This window comes from Solanum verrucosum, unplaced genomic scaffold (genome assembly GCF_900185275.1).
Source record: "Solanum verrucosum unplaced genomic scaffold, falcon-dt-bn FXZP01000218.1, whole genome shotgun sequence".
NCBI lineage: Eukaryota > Viridiplantae > Streptophyta > Magnoliopsida > Solanales > Solanaceae > Solanum > Solanum verrucosum.
The window spans coordinates 1,950,886-1,978,031 of NW_026020464.1; the positions used below are offsets into that span (position 1 = coordinate 1,950,886).

Consider the following 27,146-nt stretch of genomic DNA (forward strand, 5'->3'; position numbering starts at 1 on the left):
CTTACTTGGAACAAGAAAAACCAGCAAGTTATAGTCAACATAAGGTCATTATGTTAAACTCACTGCTTTTTTCGTCGAACAAGTTGATGTAACACAACATAGAAAACAAAGCAGCGCTCAGATTCGAGTTTCAGATCCATCCAGCAAACAAGTCTTCAGCTTCAACAATCAAACATGAAGACTACTCAGAATATAATCACCATTCAACCATGAGAAGAGAATTGTGTGTATAAGTTCCATCTTCTTTCTTTTATTCAAACAAGTAGACAATACATTGCAGAATGCTTCATTACATAAAGGGGTAAAACCAAAGTAAGATGATCAAACCCCCCTCAAACAATTAGAACACTGTAACCTTCAAAACTTCCATCTCGAGCGAACACCACCTTCTGCAACTGTTAAAACTGCTTAGCAAGTACATTTCCAGCAACTGCCACAAACATCATTCTCAAGATTCAAAAATGTATCATTTCCAATCCATGCAAATGACAAAGGTAAGTAGGAAGGATTAAAAAACAACCAAATCTTTGTTAGGAGCTCTTCTTTCTGGATTTCTATCTTAAAAGCATATAATAAAACAAACTAAGTTCAAAATTCCTAGTGGATTTTGATGGAAAACCAAAGCAAATCACTGACCATCAAGACCATTACAACAAAAACCTATAGTCTATGCTAACTATAGTAAATGAAGAAAAATATCCGAAAAGACGCTGCAGATGACTCACTACTGTTCTACTCTATATCCACAAGCTTCATGAATCAACATTCCTCCCACTCCAATCTTATGCTTTCTCATCTCCAAAACCTTCCGGTGGGAGTTGGAATGCGCAGCAGCCGAGAAAGAAGGGCTATTAGCCGGGCGATACTCTGGCAACAGCCTGCCTGACTTATAGCGCACCCCACAAGCATTACACAGTGTTTTCGGCCCCAGAGGGCCTGCCCGCCATTGTGGGGTCTTATCAGCTCCACAGTGTTGGCACCTCCTCCCAATGCTAGCAGCACTCTTAGCTGAATTCATTGGTAACGAAAGCAATGGCTCACGCTGCTTAACGTTCTTGAAACTTGGTTGTGTCACCGGCAGACAATGCTCGCTTGGCATGTCAGCAAACCCACCTCTCCGTCTTCTACGTCTTCTCTTGCTCCGTGCACGAACAGGGTAATTAACCGGAACTTTTAAGTTGACACAGCAGCTCGTATAAGCATTTCCATTAACAACACCATTGCCACTGCTGTGACTAGTGCTGCTACTATTCTCCAGCACCGAAACCGGGCTATGGTGATCAAATACCATACCCGGGTTCTCGGAAAGAATGCCAAACTCTATCGCTGGAAATGCATCTTTGTTTGACAGCCATTCCAATTCTTCTTCTACACATTCCTGCAAAATGCAATATGTTACTAATCTCAACTAAGCCACTCCACTTATTTCAAACAACCTCTAACTCTTCTCTTTTTAATTGTTCAATTTACAAGTTTTCTTATAAGAAATATCAATTAACTGTATTATTTAGATTATATCAAAGGGTGAAAAATATCTAGGAAGGAATCTAATTAAGTACAAGAACAACAACATACACCGCGAGATACCACAAGTGGGGTCTGGAGAGGGTGGAGTGTACGTAGACCTTACACCTATCTTGTGTGCAACGGTAGAGCCAGAATTTCCACTAAGAGATGTCAAAATATGAAAAAGTAAAATCGCCTAGAAGTCAAGGTATCAATACGTATAAAAAAAATAAAACTTAACTAGCTACACACTTTAATTTTCCGACAAAAGGGGTGTTGTGTGGCTCCGCCACGGCTTGTGTGAGGTGGATAAGTCATTTCCGATAGACACACTCAACAAAAGCATAAATTGAGGAAACAAAAAGTCAATATTTCCAACTAGTACAATTCACAAATTCGACATATTGGAGAGTAAATAAACATTGATGTTAGGGGCAAAAATGTCTTTGTACATTATGAAATGCAAGTTGAAACTGATATGGCACATTTATTTGTACAGCTCAAACATAGTGACAACCAATAAAGTCATGTTGTAGACATTCCAAAATTCCCAAAATAACCCCACATTTCATTTCTTTCAACAAAAAAATCCCAAATTTTATTAATAAATTAAATTTAATTAAATTCCAAAAAAAAAAACTTTTTTTTCTTAATCACCAGTCCCCCACATGTCATTCATCCATGATTCTGTAGCCTTAGGGTTTCAAGGGCAAAATAGTCCAAAAAAATTAAATTCCCTCTAAACACCTCACAACTTTCACCCTGTCAATCAACTTTCTAAGTCTTCCCCCAACAACCGTTTCAAAACTGCCCACCTTTTACACCATCATTTACAAAAATACCCTCCAAACCCCCAGAAGTTTTGTTCAACTCACCGGAAAACACCGGTGACAACATTTCCGGCCAAAAAAACTTCTGGGTAGTCTCAAAAAGGGTAAAATCGAACAAAAAAACTTAACAACCAGTGAAATTTGAGTGACTTACAGGGTGGGGAAGAAGACTAACAAGAGGGTTTGTTGAAGACGAAGAAGAATAAGAAAGTGGGTCTTTGCTAGTAATAGTTGATTTTTCATCATCTTCTTCAACAGTTTCATCTTCCAAAGAGAAGTTGAGAAGGTCATCATCCACCATGAAACATGCAGTTGGGTCCAAATCCTCCATTTTCATTTTTTTTTCACACACAGAGAGAGCAAAAGGGAGAAATTAAAAGAGGAAAAATGGAATAAGGGTTTGGTTTGATTTTGTTTAGAGAGAAGAAAAAAAATTAAAAGGAAAAAAATAAATAAATAGTGAGTGGGTGGGGGTGGGTGGGGAAAAGATTGGTTCTCTTTTTAAGGAGTGTTATTATTATAGGAGGTAAAACGTTCTCTAATAAAAATAATAATTTGAGTCCTGAGAATAAAGTTGTTTTTGATAATTATATTTTAACTCTAAAAAAAATTCAAAAATTATTACTTAGTTAAATAGAAATATTATAAAATTAAATATTTGTATAATTTAGATATTTGTAATCTTTTTTACATTTAATATTGTGAAAATATATATCTTAAAATATTGGTCAAAGTTTATAATGTTTGACTTTAAAAGGAAAATATGAAAATATTGTGATAAATATTTTCCTTTTATTTCCCTACTCTATATTTCCAATGGGAAATTATTATTTTTTCACATGGTATTTGGATTATTAATTATTATTTTTTATATAATTTAGATATTCAAAATTAATATTTGTAATCTTTTTCATATTAATACTATGAAAATATATATATATTAAATATTGGTCAAAGTTTATAGTATTTTCCTTTTATTTCCCTACTCTATATTTCCAATGGGAAATTATTATTTTCACATGATATTTAGACTAAATTAATTAATTAATTTGTATAATTTAGATATTCAAAATCTATATTCGTAATCTTTTTTATATTAATACTATGAAAATATATATATATATTAAATATTGGTCAAAGTTTATAGTATTTTCCTTATATTCTACTAAATTATTTTCCTTTTATTTCCCTACTCTATATTTCCAATGGGAAATTATTTTTTCGCATGAGATTTAAATTAAATCAATTAATTAATTTTGTATAATTTAGATATTCAAAATCAATATTCGTAATCTTTTTCATATTAATACTATGAAAAAATATATATTAAATATTGGTCAAAGTTTATAGTATTTTCCTTATTTTCTACTAAATTATTTTCCTTTTATTTCCCTATTCTATATTTCCAATGGGAAATTATTATTTTTTCAAATGATATTTAAATTAAATTAATTAATTAATTTTGTATAATTTAGATATTCAAAATCTATATTTATAATCTTTTTTATATTAATACTATGAAAAAATATATATTAAATATTGGTCAAAGTTTATAGTATTTTCCTTATTTTCTACTAAATTATTTTCCTTTTATTTACCTACTCTATATTTCCAAAATTATTATTTTTTCACATGATATTTAGATTAAATTAATTAACAATTAAAATCATAGCATGTAATATTTAATAATAATTGATAAATATATGTATACAAGATATGTATTTTGCATTAATTACCAGTTTCAAGCATTGCTTTTTAATTATTATTTTTAAGTTTTCCTTGTTATAATTTCATGAAGAAAATTAAAACTGTTTTCCTTTATTCTTTTGTAATTATGATTAAATTAAATTGTATTTTCCATTTTAATAAAATTAACATGGAGAAAATAAAAATGGAAAACAATATTTATGTGATCTTGGAATTATTTGATAACTGAAAATCTATATTTTTGCAGTTACTATTATTTTGACTTTTGAATATTGAAGTAAATCTATTTTTGTCAAGTTTGAATATTTTATATTGAAGTAAATCTATTTTTATTTCAAATTTTGAATATTTTTATTTGTCGAGATATGCACATTTATTATATATTTATATATGATAAAATATTAACTTTGCGTTATTTCCACGCAAAAGATTATTTAATTTGAATAAATGTAAAATTATCTCAACTTGTCGCGATATGCACATTTATTATAGCAGAGATATACATCAAAAAAAATATTGACTTTATGTTATTTTAATGCAAGAGTATGCACTTTTATTCTTATTTTTATGAAGACGAAAAAATTATTTTCTACCTCTTCAATTCAAGTATAGATGGAAATTGCATATTGATTATTGGATATACTATGTACTACTATTGGAAAATTTATGTTCATTATGATCCTTTCAAATTCAAAACTTGAATATTATATATTACATTTAAGGAATGAAATCTTTTTTGCAAATTGTAACTGTTCTCATATTTTTATTATTCATACATAAATGTTGATAAAAATAAATAAATAATTTGAGAAGGTGTTTAGAATGTGAAAAAGACATCAACTACTTTCATATTAAGGAAAATAAAATAAAATTCCATCCTTTCGAATTCATTTACCAAGAAATAAATGTTTTATTTAGTTATACAATTAAGTTACTCTAATTTATATAATTACTTGACTAATTTAACACTTGTTTTAGTAAAATAATTAGTATTTATAAATTATTTTGTAGTCAAAATCTTATACTTCCTGATCCATTTTATGTGACACAAATTATTTAAAGTTCAAAGATTTTATTTAATAAATTGTTAATAATCATTACTTATTATACTTCTTTTGTTGTTTTTAAATAAATATGCAAATTTTATTGCTAAAAAACTTGATCATTCATCCAAATTCAACAAAGAATTAGATAGTTTCATACTCAATTGAAATGAACCTCATATTTTACGGCTTATTGAGGCTAATGCATGTTAGCTAAAACTTAAAAGAAGAGATGACTGAAATATTGCAAACATTCCGACAACAACGAATTATTAGTTTCATCTTCAAACTATTGAAAGATTTAAAAATACTCTTGAGGCTAATGCATGTTAGCTAAAACTTAAAAGAAGAGATGACAAAAATATTGAAAACATTCTGACACTGAATTATTAGTTTCATTCTCGAACTATTGATAGTCTTAAAAAATACTTTTTAATTTGACTAACTAAATGTAAATACACCCCGACAAGGGAGGAGCTAGGTGGGGGTTCATAGGTTCGAACGAATCCAGTTTCTTTTCCGTAGACCCTATATTTGTATCAGAAAATTAAGTAATAACTTGTGAACCCCTGAAAAAACTAATTAATAGCTCAATGGTAAGGAAAAGGAAGAAAATTTAGAACCCCAAACTTCTAATACTGGCTCCACGTTCACACCCCGATCTTATAATATGAGTGAAATATACCTCTAAATTTTAAATCAAACGTGTTCGTTATCGATATTTTATTATGTGTTTAGATGCCCGATTATAATAATGAAAAGGCAATATTGAATAGTCCAAATGACTGCTACATGACAAGTGAAAGTACACTGAACGTTTGCATGAACATGAACAATACCTGTCTCGTTACTTGTTAGGATATAATTGCCAATAAATTTGATCACAAGGGTATTTTTGTCTTTTACTAGAATGCGGGCCGCTTACGTAACGGGTCGGGCGATTGAACCGATGTGTCCTTGTTCCCATAGGCTCCAAATCACACGTCAGACAGCCAATCATAAACCGACACGTATTTTTTGTTTTTATTTTAATTTATGGAAAAAAAATCTTTTGACTTTAAGACACCGCACGTGGCGGCGATAATCTTGTGATTTTTTTATTATCCATTAAATTGTAATGATTTGAGATTTTTTTAAAAAAATTATTATTATTATTTTTGAAAAATATTTTGAAATTAGTGAGTCAAAGGTTTGAAATTTAATTGGAGAAAATCTAGCAATAGTTTAGATATAAGAATTGTGAAATTTGAAAAAAAATATATTTATTTATAAGTTGAAAATGGTTATCTGAAATTTGAAATTGTGATTGGATATGAATACTGATTGATGTTATTTTATTTTATTTTTGATATTTTAGAGTGATTTTATAAGAATATTATGTTCAAACAATTTTGTAGAAATATATTTCGGAACAAAGTGAGAACTATTCACGGTCAAAACTCAAAAGGGTAGTTTATAACAAAACTATAATGCATAAACTAATTACTTATATGATTAATAATAATGTATAAAACAGTTCCATACTTTAAAAGAATAAAAATTATATACACCCATATGGTTAAATAGTTTAAATACTTTACAAGTTTATATTCTTTGAATTTACTATTAGTATATGTTTTTTTTCTGATTATTATATTCTAAGTTATTACTATTATATATCTCCTTTTTCTTATTGATTTTGTTAGGCTCGAGTTGAGCTAATCAAACATAACCTTTCAACTTCATAAAATATTAGGAAAACTACATACATATCACTCTCTCAACTTTCGAGACATTATTTGTAAAAATATACTGATAACCTTTTAACTTCACAAAATATGAGTAAGACTACGTACACATTACTCTCTCAATTTTCGAGACCTCACTTGTAAGAATATACCAACGGTACGTTGTTATTGTACCTTCTAATTTGTCCCTTAATAATTAATTTTCAAAAAAATACCATGTAGGGTCCACTTGCATGTTCACGTGGGACCCACCACGTTTTTTGAACCTCCGTGAGTAGTTTTGATGCCTCCAACTACTCTCCCATTTTGCATGTGACACTCACGTGTGTCCTTTAGAAAAAGAGAAATGTTATGTGCCTTGCATAACTTTATTCGTTATTCTATGTCGTGCGTATCGGACATCGAATGAAAAATAATAAAATATTTATTTATTATTCAATAATTGAAGGTATGGAATCACATTTGTTATGGGTCACTTTTAATGTAGATTTTTTGATATGACATTTAAATTTAATTAGATTATAATATAAATATTGAATATCAGATGAGATATTTTAAAAAATAATTGTATTCATAATTTAATATTTAACTAAAAACAAGTACTTGAAGAAAATCACTAGTGCTTAGTGACCCTCAACTCAATTATTGATTAGTCAAGGGTTATATATATTAGGATCTTAATTTTTATTTTTTCTTGTTTACAAAAGTCAATCGAATTTATGTATTAATAATTAGACATTTAACTTTTAGTTTGTTATAGTTATAAAATAAAAAATAGTGTTAAGTTAGCCGGCAAGTAAAGTGCTATTCATCCGATGGTTCGATTTGATTTATCGATTATCGCGATAAGTAAAATGCTAAATTTCTTTTTGATTAACAAGTTTTTGATGTATAATCGCACGTGATATTTTAGATTAAAAAATTTATTAGATTGAAAGAGGAAAGTGATAAATTTATATGTCATACAAAAATTCACATGATACGTGTGCTTTTGTGTTAGATTATGATATAACTCGAGAAATAAATTCATAATATTTATTGAGTCAAAATGATACGTGCCACGAATTTGGTTCATCACATATCTAAATGAACTAATATTTATATAATTCTTGGAAGTACATTATTGTCCCTTCTAAGTTGAGATAAAGCAATCATATAAGCCTCAACAATTATTTGATTGAAAACAATTAAAAAAATTTCCCCTAGTAAAGTAAAGCTACAAGAACAACAAAGTCCAGATTCCTCTTTTTGCTTTGTTGACAAAGAGTATAATTAGTGCTTCTAATTACTTATACATTTTAAATTTGTAACGTTCAATTTTCATTCATATCCCTTAGTTTTATATTCTCTATCATGTATCACTCAGAAAACAAATAGTAATAATATTAATTCCTAATTGATACGATACTTTTTCTAGTTGAGACAACTGAAAAGAATACTTAAACTTATATCCGAATGAGAGATCATTCTACTTTATTGTAGCAATTTTAGATATGTCAATTGTGATATTCTACATAAATCCATGTTCAAATGAGGTCAAGCAAGCGAGCTTACTATGCATGGTCAACTAAATTTATCGAGTTGATTCAAAGGATCAAAAATCAAGTTATTAATGGCATTCCTGTTTAGACCCAAGAGCTTCTATTTTTTTCAAGAGGTGATTTCGCGAATCAATCAATAGAAAAAGATGGCTCATATGTTGTTTGTCTATCATATCAAAGGCGTTGTTGGTAGGGGTGTGTATGTATGGTATATACCGAATTAACATATCATATAATTTTTTTTGATATTATGGTATTTGATATGGTATATATTTTATTTCTTGTTATATTCGGTATGGTATTTGGTATTTAGAAATAACGTATCGAAATATCGAATACCATATATATATATTATTATTATTATTATTATTAATATACTAACAAATATGCAACCTAGTATTAGTATAAAATATTTAGAAGTTGAAACTTTGACTACTCTATTTTGATTGAAATGTAATTGATTAGAAGTAGTTGTTTGTACTTATTTTTGAATATATGTTTTTACAATGTGTAATGTGTTCGTATGACACAATTGAGATTTTTTTTTAATTGTCGAAGTTATAATACGCTATTATACGAGTATATATTAGTCGAAATCGAACAAACTATGATTACAAATTTACCATATCGCAAAATATTGAAATCAAACTTCAAAATATCAAACCATACCGAATTAAATCGCTATAGTATTAGTATAATAATTTTAAAAATTGAATATCAAAATTACGATATCAAAACTTTCATATACCGTATTATACATGTCCTGTCTATTCATATGTGACTTTTTATTTTTGGTAATCGAACTAATAAATCAACACATTTTTTTAAAAAAAAAGGCTGCACCCATTAGTAATGTTGTGAAGGGAATATATGTCATATTAGAATATGATTCTATATATGCAAATTGTCAATAAAATTCTTGATTTGACGGAAAGTATATATATATATACAAAGAATTAAATAACCTAGGAATTTTTATCCTCGTGAATCATGACTTCTTAATATTGATAAGCTTTTGATTCCTATTTGTTTATTCCATTGAAATAAGCTTTTAATATAAGCTGAGATTTATCTTATGGTTCTTAACATCGAGGCTTATAGTCTAATGATATTAGTCTCTCATATAATGAATGTAATTGTGAGAGTAATTTTATTTTTGTCATTTTTTTTTTTATCGTTTTTGATTCTCTAATTAATAATAGTATGTATATAATTCTTTGTATGAATAAATAAGTAAATCATTACAACTTATAATAATAAGCAATTTTCGGAGTTTTTATATGTGGAATTTGAAACTCTATAACAATTATTATTTTTCGATCCGGATAAATAATAATCTAAGGCATTGTGCATGATTCTTCTTGTTCTCACTTATTCTATCTTTGATAATATATCAAACGTATATAGAGCATGTAACATGCTTATGGAAATTGTTAAATTGGTATTAGGATTTAATACTGTCATTAATTACTTGGTCAATTTCATTGATTAACAACATGAAACATTCTTGATCAAATGACCATCCAACAATAATAACAATATATATCTAGTATAATTCCGCAAAATGATGTTTGAAGCGATAAAATGACCATTCAACAACAATAATAATAAAGCCAGTATAATCTCACAAAATGAGGCCTGAGGCGATAAAATGACCATTCAACAGTAACAATAATATATTTAGTATAATCCTATAAAATGAGGTATGAGGAGATTAAATGACTATTCAACAATAATAACAATATACTTTGTATAATTCCACAAAATGAGGTCTGAGGTGATCAAATGACTATTCAACAACAATAACAATATACACAGTATAATCCTACAGATTGAGGTTTGAAGCGATCAAATAACAATTCAACAACAATAACAATATACCCATTATAATCCCATAAAATAAGGTCTCGAGCGATCAAATGACCATTCGATCGAGCTTCAAAATTTAAAATAATCCCCAAAAATTCAATGTTGTTCTATTCTATTCTCTTTTTTTTGTTTCTAATTAGTTTAATAAAGTTATACTCCATCTAATTTATTTTAGTCTATATTACAATATATTTTTATCAACCTGTTTTAAAGAGAACGATTTTTTTTAAAATTTTATTTTCTCCTTAGTGGTATGCTTTTGTAACTATAAATTGCATTCATATATTTAAAACCACAAGTTATAGACATATTTCATTTTTTCTTCAACTTTATATCTAGTCAAATATGGATAAAATTTACAAATAGCCACTTTTTAGCTCCCGTAATTAAAAAATAAACACTATCATGAATTTTCAAATTTCACATGTGAAAAAACTATGGGAACTATATGACATTTTAGAATTTGAAAATTACATAAAACTTTATATGATAATAACCATTTTAAAATACTTGACTGAAAAAATTACTAGTAAATGCCATTTCTACATTACACAACAACAATAAACATACATAGTGAAATTCCACAAGTGGACAATCTGATTTTGCAGGTATCACAGTATGCACTTCTTCTATTGTTTTTGATAAACTGTCATGCAAATGTTTCGTAAATAGATCTGACTTATTAATTTTAGACTCTGGAGCTTCACATCACATGACCTTTAATAGATCCCTCTTGCATAATATTACCTTGCTGCCATACCCAATGTTGATTGCGCTACCTAATGGCTATAAGGTTAAAGTGACTCAGATTGGGAATGTAACATTAGGACTTATGATTAGTCTACAAAAGGTCTTGTTTGTGCCATCTTTCAAGTATAATTTGATCTCCATTCACACCCTAACTACACATTCAAATTGTACCATCAGTTTTGACAAAACCTTATGTTTCATGGAGGCCTCTTCAATGAAGAGGCCTCTGGTGCTTGGTAATGCTGATGATGGTCTCTACTTCCTATGTCCAAATTGCCTACAGAAATCTTCTATTTCTCCTACATATAGTTCACTTTCATCTAGTACTTGTAATGTTTGTAGTGTCAATTCTTCTTCCCATAAACAATGTACTAGTTCTGTCAATAAAAGAGAACCTTGTTTAGCTGTTAAACATTCTTCAGCTGATGTCCCTTCCCATTCTGGTGGTTTTAATTCTCATACATGTAATAGAAACAATGTGGACATTATGTGGCATAATAGATTGGGACATGTTCCTTTTGTCAAAATGAAGGGTATTTCCAGTATTCCTGTCAAATTCTCCTCTAAACAACCTTTTATGTGTTCCATTTGTCCCATGGCAAGACAAGAAAGATTACCATTCCAACCCAGAACCACATTCACTTCACATATTTTTGAACTACTTCATGTTGATTTGTGGGGACCATATCACACAGTCACATACATTCATTTCAAATATTTCATCACCATTGTAGATGATTGTAGCAGGTCCACATGGACTCAGTTAATCAGCTCTAAAAGCAATGCCTTACAAACCTTAAAAGCCTTCATTACCATAATAGAAAACCAATTTAAAACCACTGTTAAAACAATCAGAACAGACAATGGTTTGGAATTTGTAAATGCTGAAACAACAATGTTTTTTCAGACAAAAGGAATCCTCCACCAGAAAACCTGCCCTTACACACCACAACAAAATGGTGTGGTAGAAAGAAAACACAAACACTTACTTGAGACTGCTAGAGCACTACTTTTCCAATCTAAACTTCCTGTTCAATACTGGGGAGAATGTCTTCTATGTGCAACATACATTATCAACATGATTCCCTCTGTTGTATTAAACAATGCATGTCCATATGAAATCCTCTACAAAAAGAAACCTTCTTATTCTCACATGAGAAGCTTTGGTTGAATTTGTTATCCTACAGTTCCTATACCTCACAGAGCTAAAATTGAACCAAGAACTAACCCACACATCTTTGTTGGATATCCCTATGAGACAAAAGGGTACAAAGTTCTAAATATGTCCACAAAAAAAATACATGTTTCTAGAGATGTTATTTTTCATGAGAATATTTTTCCTTTTCATAATCCCTCTACCCCTACTCCACCAATTTCTTGTTTACAATCTCCTTGTTTTATTGATGTTTTGGACAATTCTGCTAAGCATGGCACACAAGATACTCAGACTGCATCTGATAGTTCTAATGTTTCTTTCAATGGCTCACCTGATCTTATAGTTCCAGTTCCATTAACCTCACCTTCATTACCAGTTCATACATCCACTGTTGTCCCCCACCAAGCACCTAGAAGATCCACTAGGTGTCACAAGCCTCCAAAATATATGACTGATTACATTTGTTCCATGCCACAACTAAAGCCATCCCCCACCAACACTACAACTACTCTTAATGCTCTTTTCTCCAATCACCAACACATGGCTCATAGTGCTCTAATTCCTAATAGTCAAGATTTTGTAAGAAATGTTTGCCTTGACAGGGAACCAATTTCATATGAGGAGGCTGTTGTTGACCCTGCATGGCAGGTTGCCATGACACAAGAATTTGATGCTTTGCACTCTAATAGTACTTGGGATTTGGTTCCACTTCCTAATGGAAAGAAAGCCATAGGCTGTAAATGGGTCTACAAGATTAAACACAATGCAGATGGTAGTATTGAAAGACTAAAGGCCAGACTTGTTGTCAAAGGTTACACACAACAAGCAGACATTGACTATACTGAAACTTTCTCTCCTGTGGTGAAAATGACCACAGTTAGAGCTTTGTTGATTACAACAGTTAAACAAGGGTGGACTATGTATCAATTAGACATAAACAATGCATTTCTTCATGGCGATTTGAATGAAGAAGTCTATATGGACATACCACCTGGACTTGTAACTCAAGATCCTACCTTGGTGTGTAAACTGAAGAAGTCCCTTTATGAAATTCCACAAGTGAAGTCTGGAGAAGATAGAATACACGCGCACCTTACCACTACCTCGTAAAGGTAGAGAGACTGTTTTCGAAAGACGTGTCAAGAGTCTGAAAATTTCCAAGGAACAACATCCATCCAGCCCAAGGTGAAAAAAAAAGCCCAAATCTGCAAGCTTTAAAACGGTGTCGTTTTTAACTTCATCAGTTTATCTGAAAAGATCCATGATGACACGTGGCATCTGCAAAATCCCAAGAACTCCACACTCCCTAATCAGTTCTTCAGCTTCTGGGTTACAACTACTTTTCTGAAAAAGTGTAGAGAATCCCAATATTTTTTATTTTTTTGTTCACAAATGACTTTATAGTAAAAAAAGAAGCAATCTTTTTTAGTTATAGTACATAGAATTAAAGAAAAAATGCAGGGGTTGGCGCTTCAAACATCTACTTCTATAGCATCAAGTTATTGGGGGAAGAAAAAGTTTTCATTTTTGAATGTTTTGGATTCATTGCCTAGCAAACCATCAATACCCACAAGGAGAATTTCCCATTTTTCAGGAGGAATTTCATCTTTATGTAAGTTTTTATGAATACCCTTTTTGATTTTGAGTCCAAGAATTTGATTTGATTGAGTGATTTGTGGGTATGTTAGTAGTTAAGTGAATTTTGAGATGCCCCATTTTGAAGTTATGAGAAATTGGGCATAGTTTCTTTGCCCCCATGTAATAATTTCACTATTATTTGATATGTCTGCTTTGCATCTGTATGTTATTTTTAACATTGCTTTGTTATGAGTTACTCGAGTCGAAGTTCTTTTAGAAACAACCTCTCTACTTCCACAAGGTAGAAGTAAGGTATGTGTACGCCCTGTCCTCTCTAGACCCCACCTATTGAGATTACAGTGGATATGTAGTGGATATGTTGTTGTTGTTGTTGTTATGTTTACTGACTGAGGAGGTGGGTGTTAGCTTAGTGCTCCAGTAGGGTGTTTTCTATTTTGGATTTTTATTGAGATAATATGATACTCTCTTATGAGGAAGCTTATTTGGGCTAGTCATAGTGGTTTAGCTCAACAACCGTCATTCGTGTAAAAACGAAGGAAAAATATTTAATGAGCACTCAAGAGTGTTGACTAGCGGCTAATACTGTGTGTGAAAACCAAGGGAGACCCGAAACCCCTTGCCAGCGAAAGCAAGGGGTTTGCCATCTGGTTCGAGCTCGTCGCACCGGGCTTGCCTAGTACGGGTTACCTCTCCTGTGTGGTTTGTGAGATATTGCATAGGAGTGTGGATTTTACCTTGTGCGCATCCAAAGCGTAGCGGCTATGGATTTCCCTTGTCACTAAAAAAAAACACCAAGGGAGACCAGGGTTCAAATCCTAGGAGAGATAATAAAACGGTTGGTGATTTCTTCACTTACCCCAAAATCTTAGTGGGCCGAGTTACTTGGTAATTGTGCTGGTGGGTGGTAGTTGGTACCCAGTGGAAGAGGTTAAGGTGTGCGCAAGCTGGAGTGTAGCCTAGTGGTTAATGTTGTGTTTGAAAACCATGGGAGATGAGGGATTTAAATCCTATCAGAGAAAATAAACCGGTTGGTGATTTCTTCGCTTCTGCCTAAATCTTAGTGGGTAGAGTTGCTCGGTAGTTGTGCTGGTGGGTGGTAGTAGGTACCCGATTGAATAGTTCAAGGTGTGCGCAAGTTGGACATCATTGTTATCACATTTGAAAAAATTACACTAAATGAATCTATATTAAATTAGAAGCTTTAGGCCTTTTCTGGCGTTCCTCTTTTGGTTTGGGGGAAGGTGGCTAATTTGAAGTTATTCCAATTTTGTGCTTGTTGGTCAAAGACAATTTAGTCCGACTACTATTCAGTTGGATTTATTGCTTTTTCATGCACTCAGTTAGAAAAATGTTTGAACAAATCATGGTCAAAGATAGTGTAGCTTGACTTATAGTCGCTAGGGATCTAATTCAGGAAAAAGGACTATTAGTGTATCAGATATATTTATGGCTTAAGATGATTTTTTACATTACGATACATGACAATTTCTACTTAATACATATTTGAGGGCTTTTTAACTCTATATTACTTCAATCCTGCAAGTGATTTAGTTTATAGAATGAAAGACCTTAAGATGGTAAATAAATTCACTTAATATTAGATGTGAGATGCCAATTTCCTGTCAGATGAACTTTCTTACTCCCCACCAAGATTATTTCTGAATTTTTGATCCGTCGCTTTTTAATATTCCTAGTAGAATTAGATTCTTTTATTTCTTTCCTTCTAACTACTACATCTTGTTGCTCTATTTTGTTACTGATTCATGCCTTTGTTACTTGTAGTAAGATGTACAGCGCTCCCTAAGTTGCAGCGAAGGCATAGCAGAGTTATACCCTATGCATCTAATGTTGATGTTGGATCTGGAAGTTTTGAAGAAAGTCAAGGAAATGAAAGCCACAATGTTTCAGTCAATCAGCTGTCTACCGATGGTTCATCGAAAATGTATGCTATATATATAACTTGGCAATTAAATAACGAGTATTTCTATCCACATACAAAATTGTGAAAGGTTTGGTGAATACTTTAAATTTCTTTTCTGCATAAAGAGCATGTTGTTAACAAGTATACGGGTAGAGGAAGATAGGCTGTTAAATCTTTTGTAAAGGGTCCCTAGAGTTAAGAGTGCATTTGGTTTGTGGGATAACTATTATCCTGCCAATGGCTGGATTTATCAAGAGTGCATGTTTAAGTACTTGATCCCGTTAAACCTCACATCACAAGGATGATTGGATGATAAAGTTTAATGGCTTATGAAAGTTTTTTGGGGGATGGACTAATATGATATGAACAATATACATTATACTTATGAAATTGTCTTGTGGTGCTGGTAATTTGGTGTCAAGAAACAAAGAAGTAGTGTTCCCTGATTCGTCCAATGCAAAAAATTTCACATTTAAACTCTCAATATCACAAGTATATCACCTTAATGCAGCTTGATCAAAAGCATCTGTCAATGTCCAACAGACGCCTCTACTTTCGGCATGTGGCCTATGTTTCGGGAGTTCTGTTTACATAATAAAACTTCAAGAATTCCCTTTAGAAAAACACAAATAAAAAGGAGTATCTATAATGACTTCAACTGTCAGTGTAGTCACAATTACAGATTGCAATTTGATTACGTTTTCTTTCCTTCAAGAATGAAAGGAAGAGGTTCAGGCTGCAATCATATTTTATTACACATGTATTAAGTTATAGAATCCTAGTCTTTGATATATCGAACATGAACTCTTCTGACTTTCTAGGTATCTTCATGCATTTTCATATGAGAAAACAGGTTTTAGTTTGATTGCAACTAACTAAATAGGAACTTTCACAAGATATGACACTTATGTAGGTTTAACTTTCATGAATGGCAGTGAGGCACTTCCTAGTAAAATTCCTTATCCTCTCGCTATAGCTCTTGTGCTATGTGGATGTTCGTTAGTATTTTCACTGATTGCCTTCACGAAAGGAGGACCGTCATCACTCATTGCAGCATTTGCGAAATCAGGTTTCACTGCTGCATTCTCGTTGATATTTGTTTCTGAGATTGGAGACAAGGTAAATGGAGAGATTGAGACAATATAGCTTTTCCTGAACTCATGACTTTTTTTTATCCTTTCATTTCTTTGGTTCTTAACCTTTTCATTCTCTTTGATATGGCTAGTGCTAATGGTCTTATATCTGGCATTGACATAAATACCTTGTAGGTGTAAAAGTGGTGTAACACATAATCATGGCTAAGCATTTATGCATCAATTAGCAAAAGTTTCTGTCTTTGGTGTCTTTTATTGAAAAACTTTGATGCTTTCAGAATGAGCCTTGTGACACTGTACATGATTCTACTGATATGAATGTATTCCCAGCTAATTGATTGAGTTATTTAATCTGGGATCTGCTTTTGTCCTATGCAAGTTTTGAGATAATTTGTCTTATTCAAAAAATCTAACTAATTCTTTCTTTAATATGCAATTCAACAGACATTTTTCATCGCTGCCCTCTTGGCCATGCAATATAAGAGAATACTGGTATGAACTTTTGCATTCCTTGTCCCTTACTTCTCCTTTTCTATCTCTTTTGCATCTAAGGATATTAAGTTTTAAGAGAATAAAAGTGAATAATTGTGACTGAACTTAGGTATATCTTTAAAGCAATCCACTTGAAGCTTTCATACCTAAAACTATTTTTTTTGGTATCTTGTAGCATTCTTTCCTTATAGGCTATCATTACTGGCAGAAATTTTGAGGATGGGGATCCTAGATTACGATCATTTGGTGGTTGCAGGATTTGTTTGTAGAATTTTTTATCAAACTGAAAAAGGACGCAATCCATTTTTCATCATATAATTATTAGTTAGGAGTTATAATGTTGCCTAATTATGTGAAAGCAAATGAAATTCAAAAACTTATTGAAACTTGTTGAAATATAAAAATGGGGTTTAATATAGACTTGCGCACACAAGTTCGTAGATTGAATATTGATATAGTGTAAATGCATTTTGGTTTTAGTATTTCTTGCTACTGCTATACAGAAATGTAATGTTGTGGTCACTTCTGTTTTGTTCAATTCTTTATCTTACTTAAGTTGCATCAATGACCAGGTCCTTTTGGGATCAATGGGTGCTCTTTCACTTATGACGGTCTTCTCTGTCATAATAGGAAGGATCTTCCATTCAGTACCTGCTCAGTTTCAAACAAGTAAGTTAGACCTTGGGACTGTTATTTGTTTTTATTTTTAGTTTTCTGATTGGCTCCTTGGGATCTATATATATTGGCACATTTTTCTTAGCATTTCCTTTTGTTGAAGCAAACTTATCCTAAATTGGGTTCATGTTCTCAGAAAGTAAATGGTTAATATGCGCATTAGTTGGCAGCAAGCTTACTGATAAGTTTGTTTGGGTACATTATGACTGGCTCATCAAGTATGCCGATCATTGGATATTAGAACTTAACATTCTCTCGGCAAGTTTGGTTATATAGCGCTTCTTACTCTTGCTTGATAATGTCTCGTCCTGTGAAGTATAGACTGTTGTGGTATTTTTATAGTGTTTGTTTCTCCTAGTGTACCTTTTCTTGCACATGCACACTGAAAACACACCCTTTTGGCCACCAGAACTACTCGAGTTACACAAAACATCCAGAGCTTGCAATGACCTATATTTCATACACGATAGCATTTCCCTCAGAGAATTTAAAGTTCCCCTCCTTCCAAACCATCAAAGATGCACGCCATTGGTATCCAAACTATCTTGAGCTCCTTTATTTTCTTCCCTTACCAGCTAGAAACAGATTCCTTCACTGTTTTGGGCAGAACACATTGCCCACCAGCTAAATTTCCACGTACCATCTTTTGTTTGTTTGTGTTCTCCTTCTTGATTTTTGCTTGATATTCATTTGAAAATTCCCAATTGTTTTTCATAACAGCCTTGCCTATTGGAGAATACGCAGCTGTTGCCCTCTTGTTCTTTTTTGGTCTCAAATCAATTAAAGATGCATGGGAACTTCCAAGCAAAGATGTTGAGACTGGTGAAAAGAGTAGTCAGGAACTTGATGAATTTGCAGAAGCTGAGGAGCTTGTGAAGGAAAAGGTGAAAAAGCTGCTGAATGTCACTCTTAAATGCTGTTTTATTCTCTGAGAATTCTGCACTTCCAAATGTCTTAATCATCAGAACAAGTAATTATGGGGATGACTTCATTCTCTTTCCTGTCTCCATGTTTGCACCACTTGCATCTTCAACAAGCTGGTTCTAACGATTTAATAGATGGCTATTTCAGGCATCAAAACGGCTCACAAATCCGCTTGAAATTTTGTGGAAGTCTTTTAGCCTCGTATTTTTTGCTGTAAGTATCTTCTTCTGGATGCAACATTGTTTCTTTTCTACTCCCTTTTTCAAAGAAGGAGCCAATGCAAAATGTAGTGTAGATGGTAGATAGAGTGCAAGCTTCCAGGACGCCAACATTTATTTAATAAAAAAATCAAGTCATTTGTATCATTTTTATAGTGTTAATGTAAGTTGTTTGAGTGTGACATGGAAGACTAGAACTAGTTTCTGTGGTTTCGCATTCACAACATTTAAGTCTAGAAAGTGTTATGTAACTATATCCAGTTGCTAAAGAACATCGAGGCCTGTTGTAATTTTTAAGTTAGGAATCTTAATGCTTTTTTTGCCTCCTAGGAATGGGGAGATCGATCAATGCTTGCAACGATAGCACTTGGTGCAGCTCAGGTACAGTTTCTATGAAATTCAAAACTAACGATATATTTTCCGAGCTTCCCATAAAATTTAAGTTTCAAACTCTCCAAACTTCTGTTTATTTCCTCACTGCCATACTGACTCTATTTCGCAGTCTCCATGGGGTGTGGCAAGTGGTGCCATTGCCGGACACCTGGTTGCTACATCTATTGCAATACTAGGAGGCGGGTTTCTTGCCAATTACATTTCTGAGAAACTGGTAAGCCAGCGCCTTTTTTTTCCCCGAATCTGCTCTACATAATTGTATTTTGAGTTCTAAGCATATTATCTTGGTTATACAACAGGTTGGCTACTTGGGTGGAGTTCTATTCTTAATATTTGCTGTTGCTACTTTGTTTGGAGTCTTTTAACCAAGTTCTACAGAAAAAGAAGACAGTGTCGAGAAGTTCTAAGACGCCTATTTAGACTGGATAGATACGCGAGAAACGCTAGTGGTAGAGGGCAGGAAACTCCTGATGGTACCATAGATCAGTAACATGTTCATGCTTGGCATAAAACAATGACATTCTTGTACTACTGTAGAATAAGTAGAAGAAACTATATTAGTGGTTCTTAGGCAACACGAGAGCTGTATGTATGTGCAATCCTATGGCTCCTATCAGAAAATTTTTCATGATTGTTGTACAAGTTTTGTATATGTGAAAGAATCAAGATTTCTGTTCTTTCTGTTGTAATAAGTTCTATCACTTTGTCATTAAAGAAGACAAAAAGATGTACTATTTATTTGTTCCCAAGTTGGCATTGTTAAAAATGTGCTAATTTGTATAGCAAAGAACTCATTTAATTTTGAAATGCATTGTTATGTATATCCGTGAGTGTGGTCGAGTTGTTTGAGCAGGTAATCTCTTGGGTACTCAACACTAGTGAATTCTTCTGTCAAGTGGTTCATAGAAGAACAGAAACTAAGAAACTAATTAGTTCATGCGAAGCAAGTTGAGATTGACTATATGAATCTCCACTAACCATATCGCTCCATTAAGCTCTTGTGGTTGAATGAAAACACAAAGTTGAACAAGTAGTAAGATCCATGATTTTATAAAATGATTTCCATTGCCCTAGTAGTAGCTAGCCAGCCCAATAGACCAATATACAACCTTACCTTAAAAAAAATAATCAATATACAACAATGAGATCTCTATCAAAATTGCTAATAAAAAACTACATGAGCACTTGGTCTTCTGTATATTTTTGCTCGTGTAGTTCTTTTCGAGTCAACAACATACCCAGTGTCTGAGTCTGGGGAGGGTAGTGTGTACGGCTGTACACAGACCTTATCCCTACCTTGGGAGGTAGAGAGGTTGTTTTCGATAGAAAACATTTTTCGAGTGCTTGTCTCTTCTGTAAGTTCTCATCTTGAGGGAGCTCTATTCGTAGATACATCGACTAGAAAGAAATGTACCATTACTGAAAATCTGGACAAATCTTTTTTCCAGTCTCTGTGCTCCTGGACCTGGTCTTAGAACTTCAGCGTCTCCCCAGACAGTACATTTATCAGTTTCATTTTCACCTAAACACCATCCGCCAGGGACTGGTTCATCGTGCTTGTGGTGGAGAAGTTCATGGTCGATCTGGTCAAGAATCGGATTGTTTGCCTCAAATGGTGCAGCAAATACTGCTCCACTCATCACCAGGTCATTGAAGTCACTGGTATTGAGTGGAAGGACCTCTTGTCTTGAGTTAAATGAAGCATACCGCAAGTTGTGGTTGATTGTTGTTCTATTGTATTTCCTTGAATTGCACAGAATGGTCGGGAAATACACAGATGCCGAGGATGGTGAATTTGACAAGTACATTAGCAGAGTCCTGGGTAGGTTATCCGTGCCCAAGATGCAGAACTCGATAAACTTCCGACTCAAGACACTAGATGAAGACCCTGTAGCCAAGAGGACAAGTTTGTTAGTATTAGACTTAAACAATTTAAACACATATCGAACCAGTAACACAATAGGGTGGTTGCTTTACTACTACTACACACCCTTGCCCTAGTTGTCACATATCCAAAAAGATTTAAATTCCGAAAAAATGTTGGGGCCTTTTCAAGGTGAAGGATAAAATAGTAGACACTTGGAACATGGGTGATGCGTTGTAGATTCATTGACTGAAAGATTTTGATTCTAAACTGAAATCGATTTTCTGTGTACAATGTAGCTAAAATGTCTTAGAGTCATGGCCATCTAGTTTAGCATTTTCTGCATAAAGATTTGGAGAAGGATGGACATTTAGAGGTACTCAGATGCGGTAAAGTTGTCTCCGTGTGTCGTATAGGTCACATGTTTGAGCCGTGGAAGCAGTCATTAATGCTTGCATTAGGGTAGTTGTCTACATCACACCCCTTAGTGTGCGGTTCTTCCCAGGACCCTTGTAAGGTGGGATGCATTGTGCACTGGGTTACTTCATCTCAAAGTTACTTTTACAATCTCTATGTTCTACTTCATTTTTTACTCTTTTCTTTTTAACAGGAACAAAGCGTTATAGTTGTACACTTCATATCAAGATTATTATTTTTTTCAATCAAACATTCAAGGGGATTAAATAACACAAATATATTCATGCTTTCATCATTCATAATGCAAAAAATATGGCTACCAAGCATCTGACCTGAAAATAATCGATAAGCATCAGGCAGTTCCCTTTTCTGAGTTGCATAAAATACTTCATCTTCCTCTTCAAGATAGAGCCCAGGATCAACAACTATTGGTTTCAACTTCCGTGACCTGGAACATCCAAAACACTCATATATTAAGATCTAAAACCATACATTACTTGCCTCTATCCATGTGCATACATGCTTAGACAGAAAGAAACTTATAATACGAAAAGGATATGGCCATACTCTCTCCACCCAATGTAGCTTGTGTGGTTGACAAAATTAAGATCCTTGGGTATATATGACAGAATGTGTAGAAGATCTGAAAATCAATAGAAAATAGCATCAGATTACTCATCAGTCATTACCTAAGTGAACGTGTGTTGTCGTGAGAAATGAGTCCAATGACATAATTAGATCCATTGAATAGAATCAAATTTTAATGCCTCTATTGAAGTGATAAACAGTAAAGGAAAAGGAAAATACATCTGTACATCCATTAATACCAAAGTCAAGAAGAATGTACCAGACTACCAGCTTACATCCTAGAAAAATAACAACTTAAATATCCTAATCATTTTTTTCCTTCGGCATTCTATCAACGTAGAGAGGCGAGAGCCAAGACAAGCTCAAATCACCCAGGATAAGAGATGTTTTTTGTTGTTGCTTCATGCAGACAAAACTATACTACTTGTAAAACAAAAGGATAACAATTTGGACCGCAAAGCTTAAGTCCAAGGTCTCCCTATATCTGTTCCACAATGCCACATTTCTGCTAAGGGCAGTAACCAGAGGCGGAACCAGTATTTCCTAGCGACATCAAGTGTAGGTAACTGGTTTCTAAATGTGAATTTCTTAATAAGAAAGCAGGGTTTGAACTAACACCACAGGTTCAAGCAAGCCATATGTCGGCTTCTAGATCTGCCCCTGGCAGTAACGCTGCGTACATCCTATCCTCCCCAGACCCCACTTGTGGGACTACACGGGGTATGATGTTGTTGTGCTTCACAATGATCGGATAACTCCTCTTCATAAAAAAAATGATCGGATAACTCCTTACCACAAAGTGTACTCACTGTTTCTACAAATATTCCATCTTTAGCAAAATATAATTAGGATCCTAAATTCCCTACATAAGCTAAAAATTCAGTAGAAGCATACTCCAGTTACTCAACAATCACTAAAAAGAACACATCTTTAACATTATCCAATATGCATATCTCAGAGTCTTGAGTAACAATTGGATAATCAGCATACACTAAATCCAGTAACAAACAGTTTACAACAACAACAACAAACAGCAAACATACCTAGTGTAATCCCACAAGTGGGGTTTGGGACGGGTAGAGTCCCAAAAGACCCTCGTCTCAAAAACAGCAAATCAAAGTATTTACGAAAAAGGGAATTCGATAGTGAAGAAAACATGTCAATTAATAAGGAAAGCAGTACAGAATATTCCGAGAAAAGAAACAGTAACATCAGCGAAATAATGTGGTAACTGAAAAGAAAATACATGTATAAGGCTAATACTACAACAAACATAGTGCTCCCAGACTCCCACCAAGCCTTAACCCATCGAAAAGCGAGTCCAAGCTTAACTACCTACTAACATTCTACACTTATCCGCTATCTCCACACCCTCCTATCTAAGTCTTGGTATGCTGAAATTGTGTCATGTCCTGTCTTATCACCTTTTCACCAATACTTCTTCAGCCTACCTCTACCTCTACCTTTACCTCTCCTCACCACAAAGGCTACTCCCACCTTGTCCCAAGTATCCTTATTCTTAATCTTATCTCTCATAGTATGCATATCTTCAACATTATCCAACATGCATACAGAGTTTTGACTAACAATAGGATAATCAGCAGACACTAAATCCAGTAACAACACCAAAAGATTAAATCTTTACACATACTTTTCAAAAAAGACTCAATTTTTACACTAAACAGCGCATATCTTCAACAGTATCCAACATGCATATAGAGTTTTGACAAACAAATGGACAATCAACACACACTAAATCCAGTAAAAACATCAAAAAGATTAAATCTTTACACATAATTCATACCATCTTGAGTAACAAGTGGATAATCATCAGCAGATAGATTAATAAACCAATCCCATTGAGCAGAAACACGCAGAAGAATAGCAGCTCCATGAAGAGTAGCAGACAAAGCAGAAGACCCCATTGGGTAAACAGAATCAGCTTTTCCAATAAAATTCACATTCTGGGCAGCTTTAAAAAGAGGCACAGATTGAACATACAGTGCAAGATCATCACGTTCATATTGAGAAGCTTTTCTATCAAGATGAAGAAGATACTGATTTCTTGGATGGTATACTGCAAATAGCAAACGGATGATTCTTGAGGTGTCTTTTGTGGATCCAGAGATGAGGTAAGCTATGGCAGGGGGTGGGGGTAGAAGGGTATTTTGGTCATTTGGGTTGTGATGAAAAAGGAGACGATGGGGTTGATGATTTGGGAAAAGGGAAGGGTGGGGTTGGTTGGGGTGGGGGTGGGGTGGACGGGAACTGAAGGAGAAGGTAAGAATAAGGAGAAGTGAGAAGATAGTGGTGGCAAGAATGATAAAGTGTGTTGAGATTTTGGTGGTGGTGGTGGTTCTGGTGGTGGTTGGTGGAGGAGGGTGGTGGTGGTGGTGCATTTTCTTGGGATTTACAAACAGCTTCTTGAAATAGTTAATATTTTATATATGTAAGAATGTTACTGTAAATGGTTTGGTTCTTTTCTTTGGTTTTCTCAGTCACACTGCCTTCTTCTGTTGTCTGTGAATTTGATGATTGATTTGATTCTCATGACTTGTTCAAATTTGGGATGTGAATGGGCGGCATATCAAGTTTCTAGAATATCCAAATATAGTCGATGTACAAAATATCCCGAGTTTGGTATGATTCAAGAAAGGGATCATACTCAAAAGGTGTGATGTAGCTAGACTAATCTAATACTATAGAAATCATAAATAAGTAACTCTTTTGTTTCTTTTATTTCTCCTTTGATGTCTAATATGTTTGTTGAAGTCCGATTAAATGTGGCCGATGTTTAAAATATCTCGAGTTAGTATGAATTAAGAAAGAGATCGTATTCAAAAAGTGTGATGTAACAGACTAATTTAATATAGAAAACCATAAATAACTCTCTTGTTTCTCCTTCAATGTTTAATACATTCGTTGAAGTCCGACTAAATATAGTCAATGTTTAAAATATTTCGAGTTAGTATGATTTAAGGAAGGACCGCACTCAAAAGGTGTGATGTAAACAGTCTAATTTAATATTGAAAACTATGAATATCTCTTTTGTTTCATTTGGATGTCTAATACACTCATTGAAATCTGACTAAATTTAGATATAAGCTAAAAAATAGTATATTAAGAATAAAATGTCCTCTAACAAAAAGTAACTTTATACTAGAGCTTAAATTCACCGAAATATCTTATTAAATGATAAATGAGTAATAACCACTGTAACTCAATATTTATAGATGAAATGTCTTTTATATCAGTGAGATGTCTATTTATTGAGTTGCACAAACATTACTGAAAATACACAAAGAGGGACTTAATTATAAACTGTGTTGTTGGATCTAGAATATAACAACAAAATCACAGGATATGTTAAAGAATGGAATTAATTAATAAATTATAAGAGTTGACCATTGGAGCATCAAAAAAGAAAAGAAAACTTTGTTATCAAGTTTGGTATTTTCATTCCTTTTCATTTACGAGTCAACTTTATAACATTCTTCAAAAATCCTAAAGCCAATAATGTCCACAAACAATGAGATGAAAAACACCATTCCCAATGATCAAATACATATTCCAAATTTCCCACTAGAGATCATCATAGAAATACTTTCAAGATTACCAGTCAAATCACTCTTGAAATTCAAGTCTGTTTCGAAATCATGGCTTTCATTAATTTCATCATCTCATTTTTCGAAATCTCATTTAAACATATCATCAAGAAACAACAATTTATCACACAAAAATCTCCTTTTACTCTCCATGTATCTACCTCATACTCTATATTCTTGCACCCTTTACTCTACATTGCATGAAAATCCAATCTTTGTCTCAACAAACTCAATTTCCCTTGGAATCCATCAAACATTATAGCTGGAGTTTCTTTATGTAATGGTTTGTTCTTGATTTGTATTGGTATGTACAATAATAACTTGTATTTGTGGAATCCATCTACTAGAAAAAACAAGAGTTTGCCTTCTTCTAGTTGTACTAAGTATTCAAGATGTGATGTTACTTTTGGTTTTGGTTATGATGAGTTTAATGATGATTATAAAGTTGTTGAGATTTATGGGGTTTATGATATTCACTATGTATATGATGCAAATATCAAGATTTATAGTTTAAGGTCAAATTCTTGGAAAATTATGAAAAAATATAGTGATGCACTTTTTTCCTCTGACTCTGGTGTTTTCTTGAATGGATGTGTTCATTGGGCAGTGGCACATAATGATGGATCTTGTATTTATTGGGATATAGTTTCACTTAACTTGAAAAATGAGAAATTTGGGAATTTTGCATTGCCTAGTTTTGATGGTTTTGATCATTCAAGGTCATTAGGAGATTCAAGTGATTTTGAACTAGGGACTATGAATTGGTCATTAGGGAAGTTAGGGGATTTTCTTTGTTTGTTTTGTGACTATTATAAAGTTAAGTTGGATGTATGGATAATGAAGGAGTATAACGCGAAAGGGTGTTGGATTAAATCGGTTTCCCTTCCTTATGTAAGGGGAGTAGGGCCTTGTATATCACCGTTGTGGATATCAGACATCGGTGGTGAAGTGTTGTTGCATGATGGAACGCGTGTTATGGTGTATGACTCGAAGAATGATGAGTATAAATGCCTGGAGATTTGTGAAATGAATGGTGATGGTGTTGGAGCAGCAACTGTCTATGCTGAGAGCCTTGTTTCGCCTTATCTTGACAGTATTGAAAATACGCCTGAAATGCAGTAATGGTAAAATACTAGCTCTGTATTCTTCTTCTGTTTTACATTTGATACATTCGGTTTATTGTATCTGTTATATTGTTGTCATCATAGTGTCATGACCGTGGTGTCC

At 33.1% G+C, this 27,146-nt stretch overlaps 3 protein-coding genes and 1 pseudogene across 3 annotated transcripts; 2 read left to right on the forward strand and 2 right to left on the reverse strand.

Moving 5' to 3' along the window:
- Window positions 1-510: 510 nt before the first annotated feature.
- LOC125808824 (GATA transcription factor 1) lies at window positions 511-2,773 on the reverse strand. Its single transcript, XM_049488486.1, has 2 exons — window positions 2,491-2,773; window positions 511-1,378 (listed from the first exon to the last, which is right to left on the reverse strand). The coding sequence occupies exons 1-2, from the start codon at window positions 2,671-2,673 to the stop codon at window positions 725-727; spliced, it is 837 nt and encodes a 278-aa protein (XP_049344443.1). The 5' UTR covers window positions 2,674-2,773; the 3' UTR covers window positions 511-724.
- A 10,641-nt stretch (window positions 2,774-13,414) lies between these two features.
- LOC125808870 (protein PAM71-homolog, chloroplastic) lies at window positions 13,415-20,194 on the forward strand. The gene is made up of 10 exons (XM_049488531.1): window positions 13,415-13,741; window positions 15,511-15,670; window positions 16,585-16,768; window positions 17,188-17,235; window positions 17,808-17,904; window positions 18,631-18,794; window positions 18,982-19,047; window positions 19,383-19,433; window positions 19,555-19,659; window positions 19,745-20,194. Exons 1-10 carry the CDS (start codon window positions 13,585-13,587, stop codon window positions 19,808-19,810), a joined length of 1,098 nt encoding a protein of 365 aa, XP_049344488.1. The 5' UTR covers window positions 13,415-13,584; the 3' UTR covers window positions 19,811-20,194.
- Window positions 20,195-20,719: 525 nt separating this feature from the next.
- LOC125808822 (beta-glucuronosyltransferase GlcAT14A-like) lies at window positions 20,720-24,713 on the reverse strand. The gene is made up of 4 exons (XM_049488484.1): window positions 24,119-24,713; window positions 22,294-22,369; window positions 22,059-22,174; window positions 20,720-21,333 (listed from the first exon to the last, which is right to left on the reverse strand). The coding sequence occupies exons 1-4, from the start codon at window positions 24,711-24,713 to the stop codon at window positions 20,825-20,827; spliced, it is 1,296 nt and encodes a 431-aa protein (XP_049344441.1). The 3' UTR covers window positions 20,720-20,824.
- A 1,113-nt stretch (window positions 24,714-25,826) lies between these two features.
- On the forward strand, window positions 25,827-27,041 carry LOC125808711 (F-box/kelch-repeat protein At3g23880-like; annotated as a pseudogene).
- The last annotated feature ends 105 nt before the right edge of the window (window positions 27,042-27,146 follow it).

What these genes read in the sequence shown, in the direction of transcription:
- LOC125808824 (XM_049488486.1), bottom strand. Translation starts at nt 2,673, where the DNA reads ATGAAAATGGAGGATTTGGACCCAACTGCATGTTTCATGGTGGATGAT. An exon ending in TTAGTCTTCTTCCCCACCCT is followed by an intron (nt 1,379 to 2,490) that starts GTAAGTCACTCA and finishes TGCATTTTGCAG; the next exon opens with GAATGTGTAGAAGAAGAATT.
- LOC125808870 (XM_049488531.1), top strand. Translation starts at nt 13,585, where the DNA reads ATGCAGGGGTTGGCGCTTCAAACATCTACTTCTATAGCATCAAGTTAT. An exon ending in AGGAGCTTGTGAAGGAAAAG is followed by an intron (nt 18,795 to 18,981) that starts GTGAAAAAGCTG and finishes TGGCTATTTCAG; the next exon opens with GCATCAAAACGGCTCACAAA. An exon ending in ATTACATTTCTGAGAAACTG is followed by an intron (nt 19,660 to 19,744) that starts GTAAGCCAGCGC and finishes GTTATACAACAG; the next exon opens with GTTGGCTACTTGGGTGGAGT.
- LOC125808822 (XM_049488484.1), bottom strand. Translation starts at nt 24,713, where the DNA reads ATGCACCACCACCACCACCCTCCTCCACCAACCACCACCAGAACCACC. An exon ending in TCCACTTGTTACTCAAGATG is followed by an intron (nt 22,370 to 24,118) that starts GTATGAATTATG and finishes ATTGATTTTCAG; the next exon opens with ATCTTCTACACATTCTGTCA. An exon ending in TGCTTATCGATTATTTTCAG is followed by an intron (nt 21,334 to 22,058) that starts GTCAGATGCTTG and finishes TCTTGGCTACAG; the next exon opens with GGTCTTCATCTAGTGTCTTG.